At 38.9% G+C, this 24,985-nt stretch overlaps 1 protein-coding gene across 1 annotated transcript in view; it reads left to right on the top strand.

Annotated features, from left to right (window-relative positions):
* The window catches only part of LOC113976907 (potassium voltage-gated channel subfamily KQT member 1-like), a 456,224-nt gene that overhangs the window by 11,197 nt on the left and 420,042 nt on the right, over window positions 1-24,985 (top strand). Inside the window, exons 2-4 of the mRNA XM_027702550.1 lie at window positions 4,267-4,357; window positions 19,730-19,856; window positions 24,739-24,817. Of these exons, the coding sequence (XP_027558351.1) occupies window positions 4,267-4,357; window positions 19,730-19,856; window positions 24,739-24,817 (297 nt within the window). The remainder of the gene's footprint in view (window positions 1-4,266; window positions 4,358-19,729; window positions 19,857-24,738; window positions 24,818-24,985) is intronic.

Raw genomic sequence — 24,985 nt, 5'->3', positions numbered from 1 at the left:
GAAATGATCTTCCACTCCAGCAGGGAGACAGGTGCTAAAGGATTGTTTGTTTCTGTGGGAATGGATTTACTTGGGGTACAGGGAGGACTCGACCTTTGTTTCCGCTGCTTGTCTCCAGCACTTTTGTCATAACCCAGATACCACTGACTCACCCAGCTCAACCCTGTGGCTTCTTTCCAACAGCCTGTGGTGAGCACTGAGAGCATAAACTGCTCTAAGTGCACACAAGGGGCATTGCCAGCGGTGGCTAAAACCTGTCTGTGGGGCTGCTGTGTAAACCAGGGGTCCTGGATGGCACCTCAAGGGTCTCAGCTGCGGCCCTTTTCTGCCTCTCCCTCCAGGACACAAATAATAAGTGAGAGGGGAGAGCGGTCCCAGCTTCTTCACACTGAGGTTGTGTCCACCCATGAACTGCTGCCTGTGCTAAGGGATCATATACCATAAGATAACTGCCTGAAACAGTGCCATTTGGGGATTTGTGTATTTTTTTTTGTATCTACCTTAAAATGCCCCTGTTACTTTTGCCATCTCATTTCTGTCTGACTCTGGCTGGTAATACCAGAAACTATCCCTTATCTATTTCAAGTTCAGTTTCTCAATACTTCATGTGGGAGATGGGAAGATCTACTTTCATGTTAGTTGTGAGGAGCAGTAATTAGGTTCTTGCCATTCCCTCTCACTTCTGTCCTCCTGGAGATCACAGACTGCAACAGCCCACAGGCTGCACAGCAAGATTATCAGTGCAGGTCTGGGTCTTCTGTTTGGGGTTCCATGGACAAAAGGGAGACTAGGGATGTTTCAAATGTAAAGCATCACTAGTGGGGGAGTTTTCCAGCATTTGGGGGAGCTGTTATCAAAAAAAGAGCCCTTGGTATTGGGAAGGCCTTGGTTGAAAGCACTTCTTGCACTGTTTTCCAGGACTCAAAAAGGATGGTAAAGTTCTTTTGGAGGAAGCCAACAGAAAATTGTCATGTTTAAGTACATGCCTGTGCAGTAGAACTGAGGGTGTTGGTTTGTCTGTTTGTAGCATTGAAGAGACAGCTTCTTGCTGCAGTCACATGCAGTAGAAAAAAAAATTTGTTTCCGTATTTTGGATCTTCCGTGTAATGGGTAACGCTGTATATGCCAGCTGAACAAATATTTTTTTTATTCATGTTATTCATGGAAAGAATAAAGTGCAGATCATGTCGTCCAACATCCAGCCAGATTGCACAGCTGTTGAACTGCAGGTTTGCTGAACTGCTCCCTGGGCACATGTTGCTCCAAGACATGGCAGCTTTATTCTAGCTAGATCAAATACTGGAGGACTGGGACAGAATGAGATCAGAGCCCACAGGGCCTTGTCTGAGTAATTATTAGCAGTTTTAGTGTCTATTAACACAATTTTTCTCTCCACAGAATTTGCCTAGCTGGAAAAGAAATATGGTGTTCTCATCACATAAAAGTGAAAAATCACAGAGATTTACAGGATTTACAACTGAGGGCACTTAATGGCTGTATCTTTCAGCCAAGGTGGACTCAAAAAGAGAACTTTTTTCTTTAATAAAACACATTTTCCTCCTGTGACAAACTACGTGCAGGAATGCTGCCACTGCAGTTCTCTGCTGAGCTGTGCAACAGATCAATATCTGCAGCATATGTCTCTAATTCCACACAAATTATTGCAGTCTTCTTTTCTAAACCTATAGTTTTTATGCCAGGGCTTTTCTGTGATTACAGATTACTGGGAAAACATCTTCACTCTCAGTTCATGACTTACTTGTTGACTGGGTGAACTGCCTTTGAACTGAGCTTGCTTTCTTTATGTTTTCGTGGGGAGTCTTTTTACACTGTTTATTTGTTTGGTTTTTGTTTGGTTTGGTTTAGTTCTTCTGTTTTGTTGCTGTTCTTGATTAATCTGCGATTAATCTGTGATAGACTGTCCCCACTGCAACTTACTCTGTACTCAGCTCATGTGATCTGCCTTTGTTATTCGTTGGGAGGGAGTGACACTCACTGGCCAGAAGATATAGTGCTGTGAAAAAAGTGAATTTAAAGGGTCTTTTGAATGGTTTTAACGTGCATTTTGGAAATGGAAAAGGAGAGAGTGTCTTAATACATAAAAACAGGAGAGAAGCAACATGCAGGCTGTATTACCAGCATTTGGACAGTTTTGGGTCCCTTAGCAAACAAGTGGCACCAGTTGTCCTCCCTTACACATCCTTATGCACCTACATCTTGGCACTTTGCAACATTTTTTTCTCAAATTTTTTGTAAACCTCTCTTTTTTTTTTTTCTTTTTGAATTTTACAAATTTTTTTACTTTTCCTGAGGCCTAATAGGAAATGTGGTTGGAGATGTGGTGATGGTATCTTCAGGGTATGTAAGGATATCCAGTTCTTCTCTTTGCTGATCTTAGAGAAGAAAAGGTGTAAAGTGCACTGTCATTCTCAGTATCTTGATAGACAATATTTAGAATGGGAATAACCCCTGGATTTTTATTACTAGTGAGGGCAGTAAAAGAAGACAAAGGTGTTTTGAAAGGAGGTGACTGAAATGGCAGGGATCTGGAAGAAATGAAAGGGCTGTACTCGGAGGGAGTTACCATACCTTTGTACGTGCATTTTGCCTAGAAATAAGATCTGCCATAATGGCAGGAATAGAACAACAATTTCATAAAAAAAAAAGATGAGAAGCAACAGACTGACTAGTTTCAAGAAGTGCTTGGTACATTTTTGCTTGAGTTGTTTGATATGCTGATTTCAGGGACCAGACGGGTTTCTGTTCTCCTTTGACTGTTGACTGAAGGGTGGTCTGAGCTGCAAGAGAGCCGAGTTCTGTGTGCTTTTAGCACTACCCTGATGTGTGGATAAGTCTGTTCACCATTTTATGTCATTCTCCATTTACCCATCACTGGGATTGCTAACTGGAAGTAAAAGATGTTTGGATAAAGAGCTGACGGAGCACAGGATCCAGCAGAGTGGGATACTCAGTGCCTGCAAGGGCTTCTGTGTGCTGATGCACTGATCTCATTTTAAACATATAAAGAAAAAGAGACTCTTATGACCCTGCTTTACCTTACTTTTATATCTGCATTTTCTTTACATGGAAAACAGCCCTACTGTGTTAAGGAAAAGCCAAAGTTTTGCATATTCCCATGCCTAGACTATTCTGGTGTTGGATGCTGGCAACACCCTCATTCTGTAAACTCCTTACCAACTTGCTCTTTTTCATTTGACAAAGACTGGCTTGTGTTTCAGTGTCTCTCCTGAAGACTTTGCTCTGGTTTTCATTTTTTGAAGTAGTAATGCTGGACTTCTGCCCCCTCTGCTGGTTGGCTTATCTTTGGTCAGTGTAGCAGCTCACTGAGGCAAAGTTAGGGTTTTTTGTGATAGATTTCTGTGCCCCTATAACATACCACCATTTTCAAACAGATAAACATTTGGAGTGGAAGTAAACCTGGTGAATAATATGCTTGACAACTTGTGTATGTTGAAATGAATTGGGTGATGGGCAGTGTAACTAGTAAATCTTGAGAACATGGCTGAGATCTACCCCGTGCTAAAAGAACTTGACTAAGTTGTGTTACCTGGATCTCTTTCCTCGTTCAGCCTTATTTTTATTAAAGACATTTCAGCCCTGTATATTTGCCATTAATGAAGAAATCATTAAGATGTATCAATAAAGTATGAGGTCTTTGACTAATTCTTCAGTAACTACGCAGTAATTATACTGTAACAGTAAATAATTGGTAGAGAACTTTTTAAAGTGCAAAGAGGTGTCAGAAACCTATGAAGGGAGAGAACCCTTAAGAAATTGAGCTGCATCTCTGTTGGTAGCTCTGTCTCTCTCTATATACAGATATATACATACAAGGTGCATGTGTGATTAAATAAGTGGAACAGGCTGCCCAGGGAAGTGGTGGAATCACCATCCTTGAAAGTGTTCAAAAAACATGTAGATGTGGCACCTGGTGGCCGTGGAAGTGTTAAGTTGATGTTTGGACTCAATGATCTTAGAGGCCTTTTCCAACCTAAATGATTCTAGGATTCTATATTATACCTATTTGTATGCTCCTTTACATCTGTGTGTATATATTTTTTTATTTATTCCGTGTTTCTTAAAAGTTAATGAATGCAAAATGATGGTACTCACTTGACTAGGAAGAATTAACTGATTAAACACAAAGTACTTGTGGTGCAAAAAGTTATGTGAGTGCAAGATAAAACTAGATCTAGATTTACAGTTCAGCTTGACAAGTCACTAAACACTATTTTCTTTTTGCAGATTTCTCTTGGTGCTGATATGTTTAATATTCAGTGTACTGTCTACTATAGAGCATTATTCTGAATTTGCCACTGGAACCCTTTTCTGGATGGTAAGTGAACTTTTTTGGGAAAAACTAATCAATTTGACTAAATCTAGATTGCTTTAGGTGAGCAAGGGAGGCAGCTGTTAAAAATCCTCATGCAAAGCATGCTACCAGGACATTTTAAATAGTGCCTGATTTCATTAAAGGAAGTTCATAGTTTATTGGGGATGATGATTTTCTAAATCTTTTAACTATGAGGGTACTTTTTAGATTAGCAGTTTTTATATCCTTGTTTTTCCTAAGGTGTAGCTGTTACAGTGGGCAATTGGTGCTCATCAGTCTTATGCAACATGGAACAGGATATTCTATGGGAATGGATTTTTAAAACATGTATTTTCTAAGTCTTATGGTAAAAATTTGTCCAAGAACCGTGCTTTCCAGAAGTACCTGAATCTTGGGGGTGAGTGACTTCTGTCAGCCTGGTTTGCTAATAAATAGAACAGGAAGGAAGAGCTTCTGTACCACTTCTGTGCACCAGTGATTTGGCTTTGAAGATGGTGCTTGTTAACTGTGGTGGCTGTTACCAATCCACTGGGATCTCGGGTTCTGGAGCAGTTTTGTACTTGGTATTTTGCAAAAACATTGTGTTACCTATCTAATTTCCTATTCTTCTTAGTGGGATATTAAGTAGTTATTTAAACAATAGGTGGTGTGATAGAAAAACCTCCTCACTATAGAGAGGTTGTTGCTTCTTTTCACAGTGGCCAGGGAATGATTTTTTTCTCACTTGACAGTGTGGCTGATTTACAGATGAAATGTAACTGAGCCCTGAGCTATTACATCTCTTAAAAAGTATGAAAACACATCCAGCAGCTATCCATAAACAATAAATAGTGAAAACAATACCATACAATGTTTTTAAGTGTTAATTTGAAGGAGGTGGGAAATAAAAGTACAGTTAATTTGCATGAGGACTCTAGACAATGTTCCTCCTCTGCTCCCCCCTGCCCTTCTTCATATTTGAGTTAAAAATGGAGATGAAACATCCTTGATAAAAACGGAGGAAATCACTTTTAAACAGTTGCTCACAATATTTTAGCCACTCAAATCCTTTGCTCTCAGCGTGTGATAATCTCAGTATTCTCATTGCAGTTTTTTTTTGCTAAATGGTGACTTTTAATGTGTTTTGGAATTTGGTTTTCCATCGGCTTTGAAAATAAAGAACAGTTACTTATTTGTTTTCTATGGCTTAGACTACATTAGCATTTGCAGCTTTTGCGTGCGACTGACTGAGCCCTCATTAGGATCCCTGGGTTATTTTGAGGTTTCTATTAATGTTAATCCTGTAACAAAAATGTTGCTTGGCCTTTAAGCCACGCTCAGTGTCAAACAGAGTGCAGTGCTCTGCCAGTCATATGTGATGTTCTTACACTCACTGAGATGTGGTGATGGCAGGTCAGCACAACCACCCCCCGGAGCAGCAGTCCTGGCAAGGGTTCAGTGCTGTGCAGATGGAATGTGCATGTGCAGACACATGTTGCTGGACAAAAAAATAACCTGATGAAGACAGATGTGTGGCTCACATAGTGCCCACATAGCATTGCTAGCTATTTTTAAGTGATGTTGTCATCTAACAAATGGATTGTGCATAGCCAGTGGCAGCGCTGGAACAATTTCTTCCACCAGCCTGGAGGATGCTTCTCTGGAGTTTATTTTCCTCCTGCTCTTCCCTTAGTTTCCTTCCTAGAAATGGCCAGCATGGGGGTTGGCTGTTCTGCTGGCTACTGTAGATTCATTTGTCTAGAAAGCATTTGTCTTTAAAACTTAAGTTTGGTTTGAAATAAACGAGTTCTTTTTCACAGAGTTGTGAGGTTTCTTGTTGCTAGGAGCTAAATGGTCAGACTCCTGCTTGGGACACTTCTCCCCACCTTTACCTGAAGGAGGTTCAAACTGGGTCTCCCATTTTACCCAGGAGAGAGGTCACCTCACAGAAAGGTGGAGATTTTTGTGCCCTTTGCTAGATCATTACTCTGATCTACTTCATACCATAGCTGACTGTTCATGTAACCAGAGTTTCTCTCACCAAAATGTGAAAACACATCCCTACATATCCTGTCTTCTATGCCACTCTGCTCTCTTGAGAGTGAGAACAGTGGATACTGCCAGTATAGTGAGAAAGAAAATTGGGCCAAAGCATCTATTGGATCAAGTTCAAGATTAAATTGATTTGTTTCTCTCCTGGTTGAAGGACCCTGCAATTCTTTGTATAGCCCTGGCAGTGTGTCAGGAGAAAATAAATACCAGTATGTGATGCTTGTATTATTTTCCCACTTGTGAAAAAACTCCAATTTCATTATATTGAGGCAGATTAACACTTGGGAAGGATCAGCTTCAAGAATGTGGTGTTGAAAGTTGGTAGGGCCTGACAAGAAGGATAGCATTCACTCCTTGAAGACATTCAAACGTTTTTTGTATTTTCTTGGAGTGGGTGAGGTGGTGTGACAAATACAATTTTGGATACTATGTGTCACTGGAGTAGATGTGGGACATTGGTAACAGATGTGGCTATAGATGAGTCCTAAGCCACTAAAATCTTTGTGTTCCAAAGACTTAATTATGTTAATGTTCTTAAGTCATCTGGGTGGTCTGAGGTAATTTCTTGTTAGTGTGAAGCCTGTCATCATTCAGACAAGCTATGGGAATATACCAGGGAGACAATATCATAGCAAGGAGGCCCTCCAAGACAGTGTTTGTAGTTTGAATGTCTGATAATCTTAGGAGAGTTTTTCCCAGCTCTGTCTGAGGGAAGTGACAGTGGGATTGACACAGTCAGTCATGCTGATAAACACCAACAGCACAGATAGTGAAGAGCATGATCCTTCCTGATTTTTTTTATACTTGCAGAGAGAAGCTCAGGATTTCAAATAGTTTAAAAAATGGATCACAGGACTTTTCTGCTGAACAACAATGCACATCTTATTTCACAATCCACAAAGCTTAAATGCCCATACAGCTGTTTTTTGAGATTGCTACACTGTAGTGTGCCACGAAAAGGAATCTCTAATTTCCCCAGCCTTGTTTGATCCCAAATCTGCACTGTTGGAAGCTTTTTCACTTATCTTTCTGTCAGTGTTTAGGATCTGCTGCATGAGAAAGCTCTTGTACAATGTCTGGGGAAACAAGCACAATGGAACAATCCACAGTTATGAATAAAGTATTTGCAACACTTAATACTACATTACAGCTGAGTTTCATTCCCAGTTGCCCACTCAATACCTGCATCTAAAATTTGCTCAGATTGCATCTCACTGTGCTGCTCTTTGCATAGGTGCCAGCTGAATTTAAGTCCTCTATAAGAACCAGAGCATGATCTAGAAACTTTCTTGAGTTGGTGCCTCTTGATGTCCCTTGTCTGATGTCCCTAAATATGTCATACCCTAAATATTGGAGCAGGTCCTCTCTTAAGAAATCTTCAGTTTTGATCACCAGAACAAACTGGCAAAATTGAGCAGCAGACTGAGCCAAAGGAGCAGTGTGAGGGATGATCATGGATAGTTCTGTAACTGGGACTGCTGGAAGGAGAGAACTTACTGTAATGTAACCCAAAAGCGAGTTCCTGAAATAGTCCAGCCCAGGATGAGTTTATGACTTTGAGATACAGTCTTACAAATTATCATGCCATGCCTGACTACCAGAAGGTGGGTAACCTGGTGTGTTCTAAGAATAACAATTTGAGAGGAATGTGAATTTCTTGCCTTCTTGTGGACCCTTTTCCCAACAGGCCTATATGAGCATCAGAATTTTGGAACTGGTTTAAAATTCCTTTTAAAAAATGGATTACTACTTCTGGTAAAAACAGGGAAGAAAAATCATGCTAATTAGCAGTCTTTTTTTGTCTCCCTATTTAATTAGTCTCCATGAACTTTTGGTGCAGATGGAGATAGTTGACAGAGTTGACTTGCCTTTTTAATAACTCTTCCCAAAAAGAAGTCAAGGACAGTGATTGTGGGATTTCCTACACTCAATCTTGAGCCAACACTGTTCACTGTCTTTGATAGAATTGACTCCTTTTGTGTTTATCTGCTTCCTGGTCAAAGTTTTTCATAAGTGCTCCTTAAATTCCATGTGACTGAATGCAGGATGAGTTTGCCATTCCTGCCTGATCTGCAGAGCTGCCTCTGCCTGTGCTTTTCTGACAGGAACTTGGCTCTTGAACAGTGTTCATCTTGAGGAAGGCAAAAACCTGACAGCTGTCTTTTTGTCTTTACCTGTTGCTTGTTTGTTGTCTTTTTGTAACATAAAATTCTGTCAAAATGCATATTCTGAGAAATTAAGAATTAACTAGAAACCCTGCCTGCTTGAAGTAATTTCATACTTCAGCTCTTCACTGATAAATTTAGAGATAATTTGGCAATAAATAATTTAAAAAGGAAAAAGTAGCCTTTAAATACTAAAGTTGGATTTTATCTACTTGCTCTTAAAATAAATATATGTGCTTTTAACATTACCTTGGATCCCTATCACAGATCAACTCTGTTTCCACTGACCATATCTCCCAGAGTTCTAACCATTTTACTTCTTTGTTGCTTTCACTTGTTGAAATTTTCCCTGTGAGTTGAACTGATCAGTCAAATCCATGCTGATTGCTTATGATGTCTTTCAGTATAAAAATTTCGCTTGCTTAACTGTTCTTTTTGACTTTTAATATTTGTAACTTGTACTTAAGTCTTCCTTTTACACTCCTTGTTCTATGAATGATCTCTAAAATCTTTTTTTTAAGATTTAACACTGCAGTGTTGTGCTGCTTCAGCCACTTTCTTCTCTGGGAGGTCACCAAAGTTGCATGGACATGTTGGCTTCCTGAGGGATAAACTCTACTTTCTGTTACACAACAGCTTTACATATTTTCATATTTAGTGTTGTTGGGTGGCTGTTCAACGCATAAAATGTCTTGAGCTATTCTCAGAGAGTTGCTGATGTATTAGCAGAGAGTTTTTGAATGACCACAGGCAACCCTCGAAGTTCATAGAATCATGGAAAGGTTTGGGTTGAAAGGGACCCTAAAGCTCATCCCGTTCTAACCCTCCTGCCATGGGCAGGGACACCTCCCACTATCCCAGGTTGCTCCAAGCCCCATCCAATCTGGCACTGGACACTTCCAGAGATGGGACATCCATCTATTTTTTTTATCCCTTCTTCTTTGTGTAACTTTTAAGTAACATTTTATCCTTCCTTTTTATTGCATGTTTTAATTCCCTAATAGATATGGTAATAATTTTATCTGATTCTATGATGATTCTATTTCAAAATTATTTTTTAAAAGTTGCCAAAGCCTCTTGATTAGGCTTCTGCTTATACAGCAGGAGGCTGTAATGTTTTCTTGACATCTAGTAGTTTGTGTGTCAGTTTTGATTTGTAAATGGCATCTAGATCTTTAAGGATATAAAAACTAAACTATAAAGTGGGCCAGATGTATTTCCTCCTTTGAGGATTAATCTGATTAAGTTTTCTATGGTTATATATTTTTCTACCAGGAGAGGTCACCATGGTAGTTTGCAAAAGACAGATTTTTATTTTTATTGTAAAAAAAACTTGCAAAAAGAGAGCTTCTTAGCTGTGGGACTGATTTCACTAATTGTGCTGTTCTAAAAACAAGAACAAAATATTATTTTAATCATAAACATGATGTTTTTACACAATGTGAGTAACAGACCACAATAAACAATCAATTTGTATAATGAAAGTCTTATAGGTGAAAAGTGTTCTCTGATTTAATATCATGATGTTAATTACTTTTTGTTTTAAGAATATCAACAGTGTTCTTGACTTTTAGAAAATAGATTGGTTTTGCTATAAATCATATTGATTCAACTTCATTAATTTAATTTTAATTGTATGCCATGATATGTGGAATGTTGCTGTCATTGCAACCGGAATGAAGGGGGGACCAAATATTGTTCATCTCAACATACTTTCCAAGTCAGAGCACATAATCCAGATGTGAAATCAGTGCAACATTTTCAGGCTAAGTGATAATGGCAAAACTGTGAGGGAATGGATATACTGGATTGGATCAAATGCTTAGTTATCCCAATGTCGTATCTCTGACAGTGGCCTGTTTTCAGTGAAAAAGAAAGGAAGACTTTCTTACAAAACTATTATCTATTAAAACAGTCAAAGTGCTACTGAGTCTTTTCTTTCACCAGGGGTCACCACATTCTGCTCATATTCTCCTGATGGGCAATTTTCTACTGCAGCTTTTTCAGGGTTATTGGGTAGGACTTTAAAGGGCATGTGCTGTCCCAGAAGCAGAGTCACAAACGAGGTGGATATTCTTAGTGTTTCAGCTGCCATCGCCTTTCCTGTTTCAACAGGGCTGGATCCTGGATTCCAGTGGTTTTTCTAGATGAGTCAGGTCCTGTGGTACCTCTTCCTCTTGGAGACAGGCTTCATGCATCTGCTTTCCTCTGATGTGTTTCTTTGCTAGGAAAAGCAGCATCATGTCTTCCAAACACATAAACACCTGTAGTTCATAGCACTGCTGCACCAGGGGGTACAAAATACCCTTATAAAGACTCTGTTTTCAGGGTCCTCACTCGTTGCATCTGTTGTAGGTCCCTGCTGCCCTCTTGCATGGCTTGGTTTCTAGCAATTCTCATGGAGTGACTGCATTTAGCATGGATCAGCGTTCCCATGTTTGCAAATTCTGCTGGAGAAAAGGCTGAAATGTGAGATCAGGAGTTCCCACATCGGCTGCTGCATAAGTTTTCCAGGCCAGAGACTCATGCTGTGGCTGTACTTAGGAGTCAGGGCTTAAGGGGAGGATCTTAGGGAAGAGTTCTAGGCTGCAGATGGGTCCCACTGTTATGTGGCTCTCACAAAGTCACTGCTCAGTTCTGCCTTTATATGATTTCTTCTGCTGTGAACACCTACATCCTCCTGCTGTACACACAGGCAAGGCTTTCCAGAGTACCCAAACTTCAGAGGACCTAGTGATAGTTGATTTACTTAAGCCAGCTGAGGCATGTCTGTATTTGACTGCTCTGTTTCTGAACTGGGCATCAGGAGGGCTTTTCTTTTTTGAATGACACTATTTTCAAAGTGTGAGTGTTTTGAAAAGATGACACACTTTTCCTGTCTGCAGTGGAGGAGCTCTCCTGTTCTTTTTGCTTATTGCTGCTTTTGCCCCTTCTCCTATTTAAGCTATATAGTCAAGTCATCAAATGCTGTGCCATCTTCAACCTGTTGCAGAGTAGAGACAAGGTTGCAACGAGCCTAATTGAGTCATCTCTATGATTTATGGTGAAGTGCATGTTCTAATAGGTTTGAGGGCATTTTCTCCATCTCATCAAAGCAGCCAGTGTTAGAAAGTAATGGAATTTTTATCTATTTCTTGCCTTTGTGCCAATTTATAATTCTAAACGTGGTCTTTGCCACACGGCATCAACACTTAAGGCCATCTCCAGGTCTGTTTAATAAAGTGATACATTGATAGTCTGATACATGAAGTTCACAGGTGCTCCTGCTGGCCTCACCACATCATTTCTTCCTGCTGATAATGGATATTTTACAGGCTATGACACGTAGAGTAGGTCCTATAATATTTAGTGGTATTTTGTGATATTAGTGCAGTGGATATTGCCTGTGTAAAAGCAGGTGTTAATGAGGTGTCTGGTCCCTTAAAGGCACTGGCAGGTAAACTGCCTCAGTAGAAAAATACACTAATTCTTGTAAACTGTGGAAGAGTCAGACTATGTTAGTGTAGAATAAAAATAAGCACATGACTCAAAAGCTTTTGCTCTGTTCTTTTATTCCTCTAAACCTGTGGGAGACAAAAGAAGGAGGAGAATCCCTGTTTCTTCCTGAACTTCATGTTGGTCTGCGGGAAGATGAAAAAACAGATCAGGAATATTTTATTATTAAAATAGATATGGGATATTGTTTCATACATTAAACATATTAGCAAAAAAAAAATGAGTCCACAGCACTTTCAACACATTCCATGAGCTTAAGTTGTCTGCTAAGTGATCTTGCTCAGTTGCCTTTCCAGAACCAAATGTAACTATCAAGCTTCTCAGTGTGAATTATAAAACAATTATTCTTGTGGGTTATATTACCTTGCAAGTTGCCCTAATGCCCTACAGAAGGTGTTGTGTTGGGTGATTGCTGTGTGCTTTTGAACTGTCTAAAATGGAAATCACTGCGCAATAACTACGAGGCGAATTAACAAAGGGCCGACTCAAAATGCCCTTGGTCAAATTTTACTCCCTCTGGCTTTGTATAGAGTTCTCTGTGCAAAGTGGTTTCAGAACGTGGCCCAAGAGACTAAAAAAACATTTCTTTCTTGGGAGTGAGAGGAAGGTGGAGAGGTACACGCAGGATTTTTTCAATTCCTCTCCTTGAAATTTTGACACCCTCCCAAATCAAAAGGTTAAGAAACATGGAAATAATTATTTACAATTCTGAAGTGCATATTCACATTGGATAAATCCACTTCAGGAGCAAAGCTAAACCCTTCCCCTCCTTCCAGAGGTGGTCCCTTCAGGGACATGCTGTTGGAGAGCTGGAAGGCTCCTGTGGGGTACTAGTGGATCTATAGAGAAATTAAGAACTTCAGGCACTAATTTACTGAATCTGATGGATTCACTATTTGATTATGTTTGCCTTAATGGTATCTTTCAGAATTAAGTAACTGAGAAAAAAGTCCTGCTCAAAAATAGCTGATGCTGTAGTTAATTTTCTTTGTAGAAAAATTGTTGCCTGCTTAAATAGAAATAAAAAACAAAAATCTTCTCTCTGACTCACCCAGCTCATTTGAATGGTAGTTGTCACATGTGCTTCCCTCAGTGGTGTGTACAACTTCATTCCATACAGGAAACAGCAAATGTTGATAAACTGAAAGATAAGGATTGTCCCTTTATGAAGTCAGCAAATTCAGCATATTTATCCAGTGTGCATGGAAACTCTTTGTTAAGAAATGTTAAAGAAATCCATTTGTATCCAAACAACAGACTTCTAAAATTTCAGTGCACTGAAGTTTAATCTAAAAGATGTAAGTCTGAGCAAGCTAATGATACTATAGGACACTTAGCAGCATTTGGCATTTTTTCTTCTGCATATTGGATATTACATTTTCACATATGATGTCTGTCATCTTTGTAAGAGCAAGCATGATGGTAAAGAAATAAATATTTTCAATATCAGTAGGTTTTCATAGCATTTGAGTAGCTATTAAGCTAAACAGGTCACTAAATTGACATTTTCAACTCTAAGAACTGGGAAACCTTGAAGACAGGTTATCAGATTAAATTTTGGACATAAGCACACGTGTGCAAACATTTGGACTATTAAACCTTTATGCCTGCCTCTGAGGCTTCATTGTTTGGAGCTGCCATTCCTTGATTGAATCTTCGTGAGCACACACTATTCATTTAGCCATCCCACTTCCTCCTTTTACCCGAGCACCTAAATATTCCAATAAAAAAAAGTGAAGAGAGAGCCTTGTGTGTGCTCTCCACCTAAAACACAGCTGCAGCTGAGAAAATACTCGTCTTTTTCATGTGTGCACTTTAATCACTCCAGCCGAACTTCCCTTCTCCTGCTTCTCCAGCGCAGTTATCCAGAACCGTGCTGGAATAGATTGTAAATTCCAGGCTATATATTTCATTTACACACACCCCTGTATAAAAATGTTGATTTTCTGTGCTAATGCAAGCGGTTTTTTTTAGTTAGTCATCAATGACATTCTTGGGTAAAAGTTGGCGGCTTTTCCACAAGAGTTTCTTATTTGGCTGATTGAATTAGATACGGGTGGAAGTTATTTGCATACATATTTTACTTTAAGTTTAGTCTTTTTTCATATTTTTCATAAAACTAATAAAATGGAGTTATACTAAGAATAGCATAAACATGTTTATGTATTACTTTATCATTAATTTGGGCAGAGGGGAGACTAATGCAGTGGCTAGACTTAAGAAAAATAAAAGAAACAAATAATAATAATTTAAGGGCTTCCACCTGACTGGGCAAAGAATATTATGTAGGTGTGTGCTTGGGTCTTTTTGCCAGACAAAAGGGAGAAGCACAGAATAATGGAATGCTGCTAATGACTCGTGATCATTCAGGTGGTCATGTCAAATGTTCTGACAGTTTATGGCAGCTGGTCTGGTCAAAGGATACACAGCTTTTGCTCCCCTCCTTTCCTCATGGGAGTTCAGAGAAGGGTCACTGAGAAAAATGGAAGGCTGACACTCAAAGTTGACTGCAAGGTAGAGTAGCCAAGAGTATTTATGAGCTCTATTTTGATCAAGTCTGATGTGTCTCTTATTTTGATGAGGCAATGGTTTGTGCCTACTTGCTATTTTTGGTTTCAGTTTCATTAGAGGAGTTCATCCCTGGCTTTCTGTCGATGCCAAATGGCTTTCCAGGTTTATGAAATCTTCTGAGAGTCCTTCATCATGTATTTCTTCCTTGACCATTTCCAGGAGAAGAGGAAAAATAATGCTGAGAGCCCAAATGAAAAAGTTTTGTGGGATCCTTGTGAGTCTAATCCCATTTCAAACGCAAGGGTTCTGGAAAATTTCAGAAAGCTGGAGAAAGATCTCAAACTGACATACAAATGGATGTAAATTTAATTTGCAGAGTATTTTTGCAGGTTTTAATCTGGTTCATGTTTTGTCCACAAGTCCTCACCATCATTTGTTGCCATTCCAGTGAGATTAAGTACTTTTTTCTGACTTTCCAGAAAACTGCTGGTTTTTTTTTCTTTACCAGAAGGTAAATATGAGGCAATAAATTTAAGGTTCTGAAAAATGTTTATATGTAGAGGAGGAAAAGGAGGCAGGTTAGGGGTGTTTTTAAAGGTGAGTTTAGTGAGGTGACGCTTGATCAGCCTTGACAGCCCTGGAAATGGATGTCTCCTATCTTACATCAGGAGTTCACAAAACAAGAGTGTAAGTTTCATAATCTTCCCTGTTGTTTTTTTTTTGAGGGACCATCTATAGAGCTATGATGTTTGTCCAGTTTCCAAGCTTTTTTGGTCTTTGGCCTGTCTGAGGCTGCCAACAAATGTGTTAATTGCTGTGGTTTTGGTAATATGGACACTTGTCATGGACAAAATGAACTGAGATCAGTAATTAATTTCAAGTGTCTTGAAGATGCAAATTCCTCCTTTTCCTCCTTCTTTTTTCTTTCATTAACTGTGCAACTTTATTTGCTTCAGTAGGGTTTCCTGGACATAATCAAGATGGGTTCTTGTTGGTAGATGAAATGAAATCGTAGGTTCTGGCATTTGCCTTGAGACTAAAATACCCTTAGGCCAGATACAGTTTTAATTTCAGCTTTTAAAAGTACCCTCAAATGCTCATCAAGGAATAACCTAAGTCTAAGAAGTTTTTGCTTCCTTAACACTTATCTGCTTGTCTCCTTTCTGCACAAGTTTTTACCTAACTGATGCAGTGATTCTAATATGGGGATCTGTAAAAATGATTCTTCCTCTGCCATAAAGTGTCCTGCTTCCTTTGATGGAAATAAGAGATCCCTGATAAGTGACTTGAAAACAAATGCTACTGAGTGATGATAATGGGAACCTGCTAAAAAACATAGACAATTTAATAAGTGAGAGAGCATTTTGCAAGATTCCAGAAATGTAAGAATTGTTTTGCTCTGCAGGTTGTTCTCGGGTTTTGCTCTGACTATTATGCTTTGAATAAATATTTGCATTCAGATTTCAGACAGAACACGAATTTAGAAGAATTATTTCTGGGTGCTCAAGATAATACATTAATTAAAAAAATCAAACTTGGAGAATTAATTTGTTGCGTATTTTCTTGTGCTTCGGCCTGGAAACTGTGCTGTAAACTTTCTTAACTTTATACTAATCCTTGGTTTAGTCAGGCTGAAAGTGCCATGAAAACAGAGGAAGACTGTGCATATTTTCTTGGTTCTCATTCCAGGCAAAACAAGGAGGCAGAAGTGAATACAGAAATGTGAACCTAACTTTGTTAAAAATCCAAATTGACACGAAGTTTTGCATATTAGTTTAGAGTTTTTCTTATCTGGTTTTCAGCTTTGAAATATTTTGGTCTCTTTTCAACCATCCAGAATGTCAGTTTTAAAGACATGTTGGTATTGTTACTCAGTGAAAATTGTGATTTAAGTGCGTGCACTCTTTGGGTGCTTTAGAATTCCCCAGGTGCAGATTACACTCTTGTTTAAGTTAAAATACAAATATTTTCCGAAGCTGTAAATTATGTAGTAGGTGTTTGGTGGCTCTGAGTTAGTTACTGGATGCAGTTTGGGTTGGAACAAAGCCTAGAAGCTGTATTTTGGCTGTGCTAGCATATTGAAATGGTGGAGGAAAATAAGGAAGGAAGGAACAAAGATCTCAGCAAATCTGTCCAGGTGGTGATCTTTACTAATCTGCTTTCTTTAGAAGTATTTCAAAGTATCTTACCCTTGGTTTTACACAAGTGCTTTACAGTGTAGTGCTGTAGAGGGAAAGAATACTAAAATATAGGTCGTTCATTTATTTTTTATGGTGTATGTACAGCTCACCTCAGTCAGCGAGGTGAGCTGCTCTGGTACCACCCAAATCCACAGCAGAGCACTCCAGGCTAAGGATGGGGTGGGATTCCATCCTAGGGGAAGCTCAGGTCCTCAGGAACGAAGAGACCCACCAGGAGCCCACAGCTTGCACCCAGTTCCAGAACTGTGAGATGATTGGCACAAGCAAAACCTTGTGGGATGAGTCCAGTGACTGGGGGGGCACGAGGGACAGTTTTTAAGGTGTTCAGGGTGTAGGCAGGGCGGGTGAGGTGGGGTGGGGGCACTGTGTGTAAGGAAAGAGTTGGATTGTATGGTGCTTACAACTGGTGATGATGTGGTTGAGAGCCTCTGGGTAGGGATGAAGGGGAAAGTAAATAAATCAGATGTTGTTGTGGGAGTTACTCTCGACCATCCAGCCAGGATGACAACACCCATTAATTATTATATATAACATAATATAATAATATAGTATATAAATATTCAGCAAATAATTAAGTGATATCTCTGCGTCAGTTAGTCTTGTCCTTATGGGTGATTTTATCTTCCCAGATATCAACTGGGAATGTCATACAGAGAACACAATCAGGTCCAGGAAATTTCTGAAGCATGTTGAAGATAACTTCTTGGTGCAGGTAGCCCATTAGGAAAGGTGCCCTCCTAGATTTGTTGTTTGTAAACAGAGAGGGACTTGTGGGTGAAGTGGTGATTGGTGGTTGTCTTGGTCACAGTGACCATGAATTAGTTGAGTTTCAAAAGCTGGTGATGGAAGAAAAACTTCCAGTGAAACTTTGATCCTGGGTGTGGGTAGAGAAGATTAGGGGCTGCTGAAGGAGCTACTTGGTAAAGTCTCTTGGGAATCTGCTTTCGAAGGTCTTCTATTTCAAAGTATCTTACCCTTGGTTTTGCTTTGAAATACTTTAAAATAGAAGGACTATTATGAATGCTGGTCACTCAAGAGCCATCTCTTAAGAGCACAGGAGCAGGCAATTCAAAGTGTAGAAGTCAAGCAAGTGGGACAGAAGAGCAGCTTGGCTGAGCAAGGATCTTCTAGAACTTAGGCAGAAAAGGTAAGTGTATGGACAAGGACAGCTGACAGAGATTCTTTCCACCATGGTAGAGAGAAAGTCAGAGCAGCAAAAGCTTGATTAGAGTTCAAGCTGGCCAGTGCTGTGAAGGACGATGAAAAGGACTTTTAAAAATATGTTAATAGCAAAAGGGGAATCAGAAATAGCATTGGGCCATTGCTTGATGAGATCAGTCACCTCACAAATAGGCATGTAGACAGAGCAGAGACATTTAATGCCTTCTTCACTTCTGTCTTCAAAAACAGTGATGGGCCCTGGGAAGCCCACGACTGGGAGGATGATAAAATCCCAGTTTGAGTCTTGCTGTTCCAGCCAAATGCACATAAATCTAAGGGGCCTGATGGGATTCATCCCAGGATACTGAAAGATCTGGCAGATGTCATTGTGGGACATCATTTTTCAATGGTCTTGGGACTCTGGAGAGGTCCCACTAAACTGAAAGCTGGCAAATGTTGTCCCCTCAGTTTTCAAGAAGGGTAAGAAGGAAGACCCTGGTAACTGTAGACCTATCAACCTCACTTCAGTGCCTGGTAAAATTATGGAAAACGTTGTTTTGAGGGTTACTAAAAACAACTTGAGAGACAAGACAGTCATTGGTTACAGCCAGCATGAGTTCATGAGGGGTAAGTCCTGCTTAACCAACTTAAATTCCCTTTATGGCTAGATCACTGGTAGCTGACCAAGGGAAGGCAGCAGATGTAGTGGTTTTGAATTTTAGTGAAGCTTTTGGTACTGTCTGTCACCAAATCCTTCTGGATAAACTGTCCAGCACACAGCTGGACAAGCTCTACATTGGCTCAAAGGATTATGACATCAGACTGGCAGCCAGTCACCAGTGGGGTTCCCTAGGGCTCAACTTTGCAGCCAGTGCTTTTCAATGTTTTTATAAATGATCTAGACTCAGGAATCAAATATACATTAAGTCTGACAACAATTCTAAACTAGGAGGAGCTGTGGACTCTCTCCAGAGAGATCTGGAGAGACCAGAGAACTGGGCGATCACCAACTGTATGAAATTTTACAAGAGCAAGGGCTTTATTCTTCATGTGGGACAAGGCCATCCAGGTTACACATGCAAACAGGGGGGACAAGAGGCTGAAGAGCAGCCCTGCAGAAAGAGATCTGGGGTTTTTAGTTGATGGCAAGTTCAGACTGGACATTAGGAAATGGTTCTTCACTGAGAAGTGGTCAATCACTGGAATGGGTTCCCCAGGGAGCACCGTGCCCGAGACAGTTCAAGGAGCATCTGGATGACACTTTTGGTCATATGGTTTAGTTTTAGGTAGTTCTGCAAGGAGCAGGGAGTTGGGTTTGATCCTTATGGGTCTCTTCCATCTTGTCGTATTCTGTGATTCTATTTGAATATACAAACATTGAAATTACGCTTTTTGGTTTTACGATCATAAATTCTTTTTCATGATCTAGAAATGTTCCGTATACTTGCTAGTTTTAGGAATTATGTGCTTGTAGCCTCCCTCCATTCTTTAGTTTTAAAAATTTTAAGTTTTTGAAAGAAACAAAAGAAGAAGAAAATCGTGGTTTTCCCTATGATAGACTGATGGAATGAAACCATCCATTTATTCATGCAAATCACATTCAGGAACAGATTATATATATCTCTGTTTAATGTACTAGCTGGCATGAGCACATAAAAAGCAAACAGATTAGGCACAATCCTTTTTATTGCATCATTCATCTCAACAAACTTATTTGTATTAGTCATAGGAATAAATCAGATGTGCAAACTGTAATCTGACTTGTAATGAAAAAAAAAAACCCTGATATCTTCTCTTTTTACTTCTGATAGGAAATAGTACTGGTTGTGTTTTTTGGTGCTGAATATTTGGTCCGGTTGTGGTCTGCAGGCTGCAGGAGTAAATATGTTGGCTTCCAGGGAAGAATCCGGTTTGCCAGAAAGCCAATATCGATCATAGGTAAGATTTAAACTCTTTTTCCCTCCCCTCCTTTTTTTTTGAAAGTAAAGATGTCAGCTACTGCAGAGAGCTTATTGCAACTGAGCTGTGTCTGTTCCTCTAGCATTTATCTGCTTTGTGAACCTGTGCAATTATTTCTCCTTTGGGATTGCTAAAACTGAACATTTAAAATATGGCTGTGAGACACAGGCAGACATCAGCCTTAGAAAGGCAGAACTGCACAGTGAAGAAACGACTAAATCTATTTGTTTAATTGGAGCAAATTGATAAGATTTTGGACACAAAATCCTTCTTTAGGTCTCCTGTAGAAAGCAAACACAAAGGTGAGTGTAAATTGAGAAAAACGTGGAAATGGGAAAAGTAGAACTCAGGAAAAATTTTATTGGGTAGTCGTAAAGTTAAACAATTTTAGATGGTTTGAGGGGCTATTGTAAGTAGCATTTCTGGAGCAGGAGAGAGTTTAGGAGAGGTAACTAATAGAACCTGTGGAACAGTGAGGGATTCATAAAAAGTGATGGTGTTTGTACAAAATTATAATAGACCATAAAATCATGGAGTCCATTATACAGAGCTGCAAATTTTACATTAGTCAAACATCAGCTCATTGAGTTTTAAATAGAGCAAAGTGACAGAGGTGTAAAAGGGGAGAGAATGAGCTGATTTTTCCTTAACCATCTGTGACACTATGGAACAGTGGGAAAACTCAGGAAACAAGATATCCTGTTATATATCTAGATGTGAGTAGTGAATAATGTGATGAGCTGCTGTACTCAGTTTTGAGTTATTGAGGAACAAGAATCATCCTGACTCATCCTATAATTTGCAAATCAACATGAATAAACTACAAACACTAGAAAAAGAAATTAAAGGTTAGAACAGAATGTAAAAATAAGGTATTCATTTTACTTCTGCATTAATACAGAAGTCTGTATTTTAAAATCAGAAAAATTCCACTGAAATGTCTTTGACAGCAGGGAGATTTTTTTTCTATGGGTTTTTGTTCACACTAAAATTTGAATTCACTCTTAGAAAGTTCAATTTTGAATTTCTTTAATTTCTTCCATTATCTTTCCTCCTTTCCTCCCCTCTCTAATTGTAAATAAAAATTACTTTGGTGCTTATTACTTCAAAGACTTTTAGTAGTCAAGCCTAATTATTACTTTCTTTTATAAACTTTTAAAATATTATTGAATTCTATGCTGCTTAAAATAGTATGTTAATGTGCAACTTCTATAACTGGGAAAGGAAAATGTTAAGATAGGACACATTATTTCTTGAATAGTATTTTAACATTTTAGGTGCAATGGAAAATGATGCAACTTCCCTACCTTGTAAATCTTTTTTTTTTGTTTGTTTGTTTGGGTTTTTTGTTTGTTTGTTTGTTTTTTCTTAGGTAGATTTTCTAAAGTTGGCCTAATTTTTCTCTTTTTTGCAGACAGATTGTTCATGATTACATGTATGTGAGAAAAGACAATTCTATCGACATATCTTGAATTCATTCCCAGAATACCAAGAATCCTTAGAAAAATCACTTTTTCTCTCCATGCTTCTTCATTCCCTAGTTCACAGTTATCTTTATAATTCGTGAAATGCTGATAGAACACAAAAATTCAGCAAAAAAAAAAGGGATGTAAAATCAAACTCAAATATGTGCATGTAGTCTGTGTATTTTAAGTCCTTGTGGACATCATATTATCTTCAGACAACTAAGAACACTCCTTTAAGCTGAGGACTGTTTACATTCTGTAATATAGCACAGCAATAAAATACGAAATAAAATACGAATATTCTTACTGTTTTAAATTTAAAAGCGATTAATTCCTTCTAATGAAAAAGCTGAGAACTGCACATTAGAAAGTAAACTTCTGAAAACATTAGAAACACACCAGAAATTTGCTCAAATAAAAAGCAATGCTCAGGTAAGCTACAGTACAGGTGTTATGTGCTACGCTGCAGTTTATGTATAACTAAGGAATATTGGCAAACTGATCTTTTGTATTAAAATGACAGCTGTTTGGAATCTCTCAAGGATTCAGAACATCAGTAAACCGCAGTGGATTAGTAGTACTGCACGTGCTAAATTGCAGGGAATGTGATCTCTGTAGGTCTGTCATCTGCATGTGTGGTGCACGTATTGTATAGAATATGCCAGGTCCTTTTTTTCTCTCTACACCTTCTGTGTAAGTAGGTAGAAACTTCCAGAAGAATATCCACATATTACTGTTTATAAATTACTGGAATTCAGATTTTGTTAAATTACCGAACTTCCTTGACACTTCAGTTTTTAAGAACTGCCATAAATACCGGTGTGATGCTGTTCTAAACACTAGTGCTTGTTAGAGTTGAAAAAGTTATTTAAACAAATGTTGATCCTGATGTTTTCCATGTCAGTGTCTGCTTCAGCTTGAGTCTCGTGGAGACATTTCATGCAGGATGTTTAAGCTGTTCCTGAGAAAGGCAGTTCTGGCCATTTCTTATGGAGAAGCACTAACACTTCCAAACTCTGAAGCAGACACTTGAAATTTAATGACAAATAAGCTTTTTGTTTATCACTGAAAGTCCAAACTGACTAACAAGCCCCTGTAATTTTGGTAGCTTGTTTATGCTTCAAACGCCCTGCTAGAGAATGCTCTTATATTTCTCAGAGAGTGAAACTGCAGTGAGCCTGCACAATTCAAATTTCAGGTTTCTTGGAGCAGTAGTGCTGGGGCTGGAAGTGGAAAATCTGTTGATCTTGGTTTTATAGTGTTCTTCCTGAATCTGCCCAGGGCATATGGAAAATACCAGGCTTGAATGCTGAGGTAGAAGGAATGAGCTGGGACATACAGGCTCAGTAAAATGACAGGAGGGTGGATGAGGGTGTAAAGGTTTGGGAGAAAAACGTTTAAAGAGACTGAAAAACCATCAGGAGGTTGAAGGAAAAACAGCAGGGGCTGAAAATACGTGGGATTGAAAGGTGGCAGTGAAAGAGCAGAAGGATATGCTGAAGACCTGGACTGTAAAATAGGACTATTTGGACCTGTAAACTGAGATTAGTGAGAGAAGCCTAAAGATTGGAAACTACAATAAGAACTAGGAACAGAGAAGAAGAGGGGATAAAAGAACAGAAATATCTCTACCATGTAGAACACTTTCAGAAAAGTAGAAAGAACAAATGAAAAATCTATTTTACTCTTGCTGCCTGATTGAAACTCATTTCCTGAGAGTCAGTCTTTTCCTCCTTCAGTGCTGGTCATTGGATGGATATGGATATGTCTGATAATTTAGTAAGGACACGGGTGCATCATCTTTGCTTAAGAGCAAAGATCTGCATTATGATGTGATGGGAAGAAAACCCATAAATTCTATGTATTCTATGTATTTATAAATATGTATTTACAAACATATGTTCACACGTATACATAATAAAGAATAGCAGGAAAAATTTGGAAAGTTTGGCATTAGAAAGTTAAGATTATCCCCAAATGGAAGCTCTTTCTGTGGCCTCATCCCTCCCTTTCTTTATTTTCATTTTCATAAATGTACAATTGTTGTTGCACACTCTTTAAACCGACTGAGTGCTATCCCTTGTGGGGAGGAATCCAGCTTTTACAGCAAAAACCAGACTGATACTGGACATTAATCCAAGTCAGAGAGTGAAGGATACTGTTGGTTGTAGAACTTCTGCAATATTTGTTGCGGCAACGACGCGGTCGCGAACGGGGCAGGAGAATTTTTAAAGGGGAGGAAAAAAACAAGTTAACCTTTCTGGAGGAAACTAAACTGCTGCTGCCTCTTGAGTTGGATTCTGTCCTGCATCTTGCCCAGGCATCGCACGGAAACTCTGTGGCAGTCGGTTAAATCAGTTTGCACAAGTGTGCCTCATTTTCTGCATGTCCAAACGAAGACTTTGAAGTCGGGTTGCAGAGGTTCTGAGCTCTCACAGCTGCAAGTGAGGTCAGCCGGCGCTGGGTTTTTTTTTTGAAGTGCTGTATAATGTTGAGTGCTCTGAAGAATAAAGTGCTGCCTGTTTAAAGCTGGCAAGGGGAAATTTACCAAAACTTTTCCTCTTTTCTGGCTACGTTTGCTACCCATTTATAATGCTATCTTTTATTTTCTGGTTAGAATTTGAAAGCGAAGCATTTAGATGCTCTAAAGAGGTTTACCACAGAAATGCCTGTGAGGAAAGAAGAAAAATGTCTTCTCAAAATAATGTTAGAGTAAGGTTCAATAATTAAAAGAAACAGACGTGGTCACTGAACTAGGATAAGAGAAAATAAAGGATGCTGGCACTGCGAACACAATCCATCATTTGCATTGTACAGTGCTGGAACTGTGTAAACTGTGGAGTTGTGGAAACAAAAAATAAGGATCTCTGGAAACAATTATTTTTTCATACAAATAAAGACTCTGTCACAAAGTAAACCAACAACTCTGTTTGTTTTTTGTTGGGTTTTTTTTTTTTTAGCAAACCTTTGTTCTGACAGTTCCCTAAACTTTGAAAGCTTGGCTTTACAGCTTTGATACAATTTTTAAACCAAGTGTATGTGTGTATGTATGCATGATACTTGACTTCATGCAATTCATTATTGAGTGAAGCAAACCCTTACTTTTCCTCATAAATCCAAAACCCTGAGCTAAAATGTGGATTCATTTCTAGGGTGTACATATGCCTTTGCATTTGTTGTTTTTGTGGCAAGCTGCTGTTCTTTGAAATTGCTGTTATTAAATTCATGGAAGAAATCGTAGTCATTGGGTTTTTGATGTGAAACTATTGCATTAACATAACAATTTCTTTTTTTTAAAGTTCTTTCCTCAGTCTGTATTTTTTTGTGTGTTTCAGTGCTGAGATCTAAAAACTAATACATTCTTCCTGTTTGTTTGTTGTGGTTTTTTTTAACAGATCTCATTGTGGTAGTAGCCTCAATTATTGTTCTGAGCATAGGATCTAATGGACAGGTGTTTGCTACCTCTGCAATAAGGTATGTTCTTCTACTGACTGTAGCTCTTCAGTACCATAGATGTTACCATCAGATGCATATCTGATTTCCTGATTTCTGAATTAGATGTATTTCTGATTTTCCTAATGTAGGAAAAGTTATTCTGTTGAAACACTGGACAGTGGAGGACTGTATGCTTTTGTGCTTGAT

Source organism: Neopelma chrysocephalum, unplaced genomic scaffold, assembly GCF_003984885.1.
Source record: "Neopelma chrysocephalum unplaced genomic scaffold, ASM398488v2 Primary Assembly neopelma1_188, whole genome shotgun sequence".
In the NCBI taxonomy this organism is placed as follows: domain Eukaryota; kingdom Metazoa; phylum Chordata; class Aves; order Passeriformes; family Pipridae; genus Neopelma; species Neopelma chrysocephalum.
Note: the sequence above shows the minus strand (reverse complement) of the source record. Positions and strands in the feature narration are given on the sequence as shown.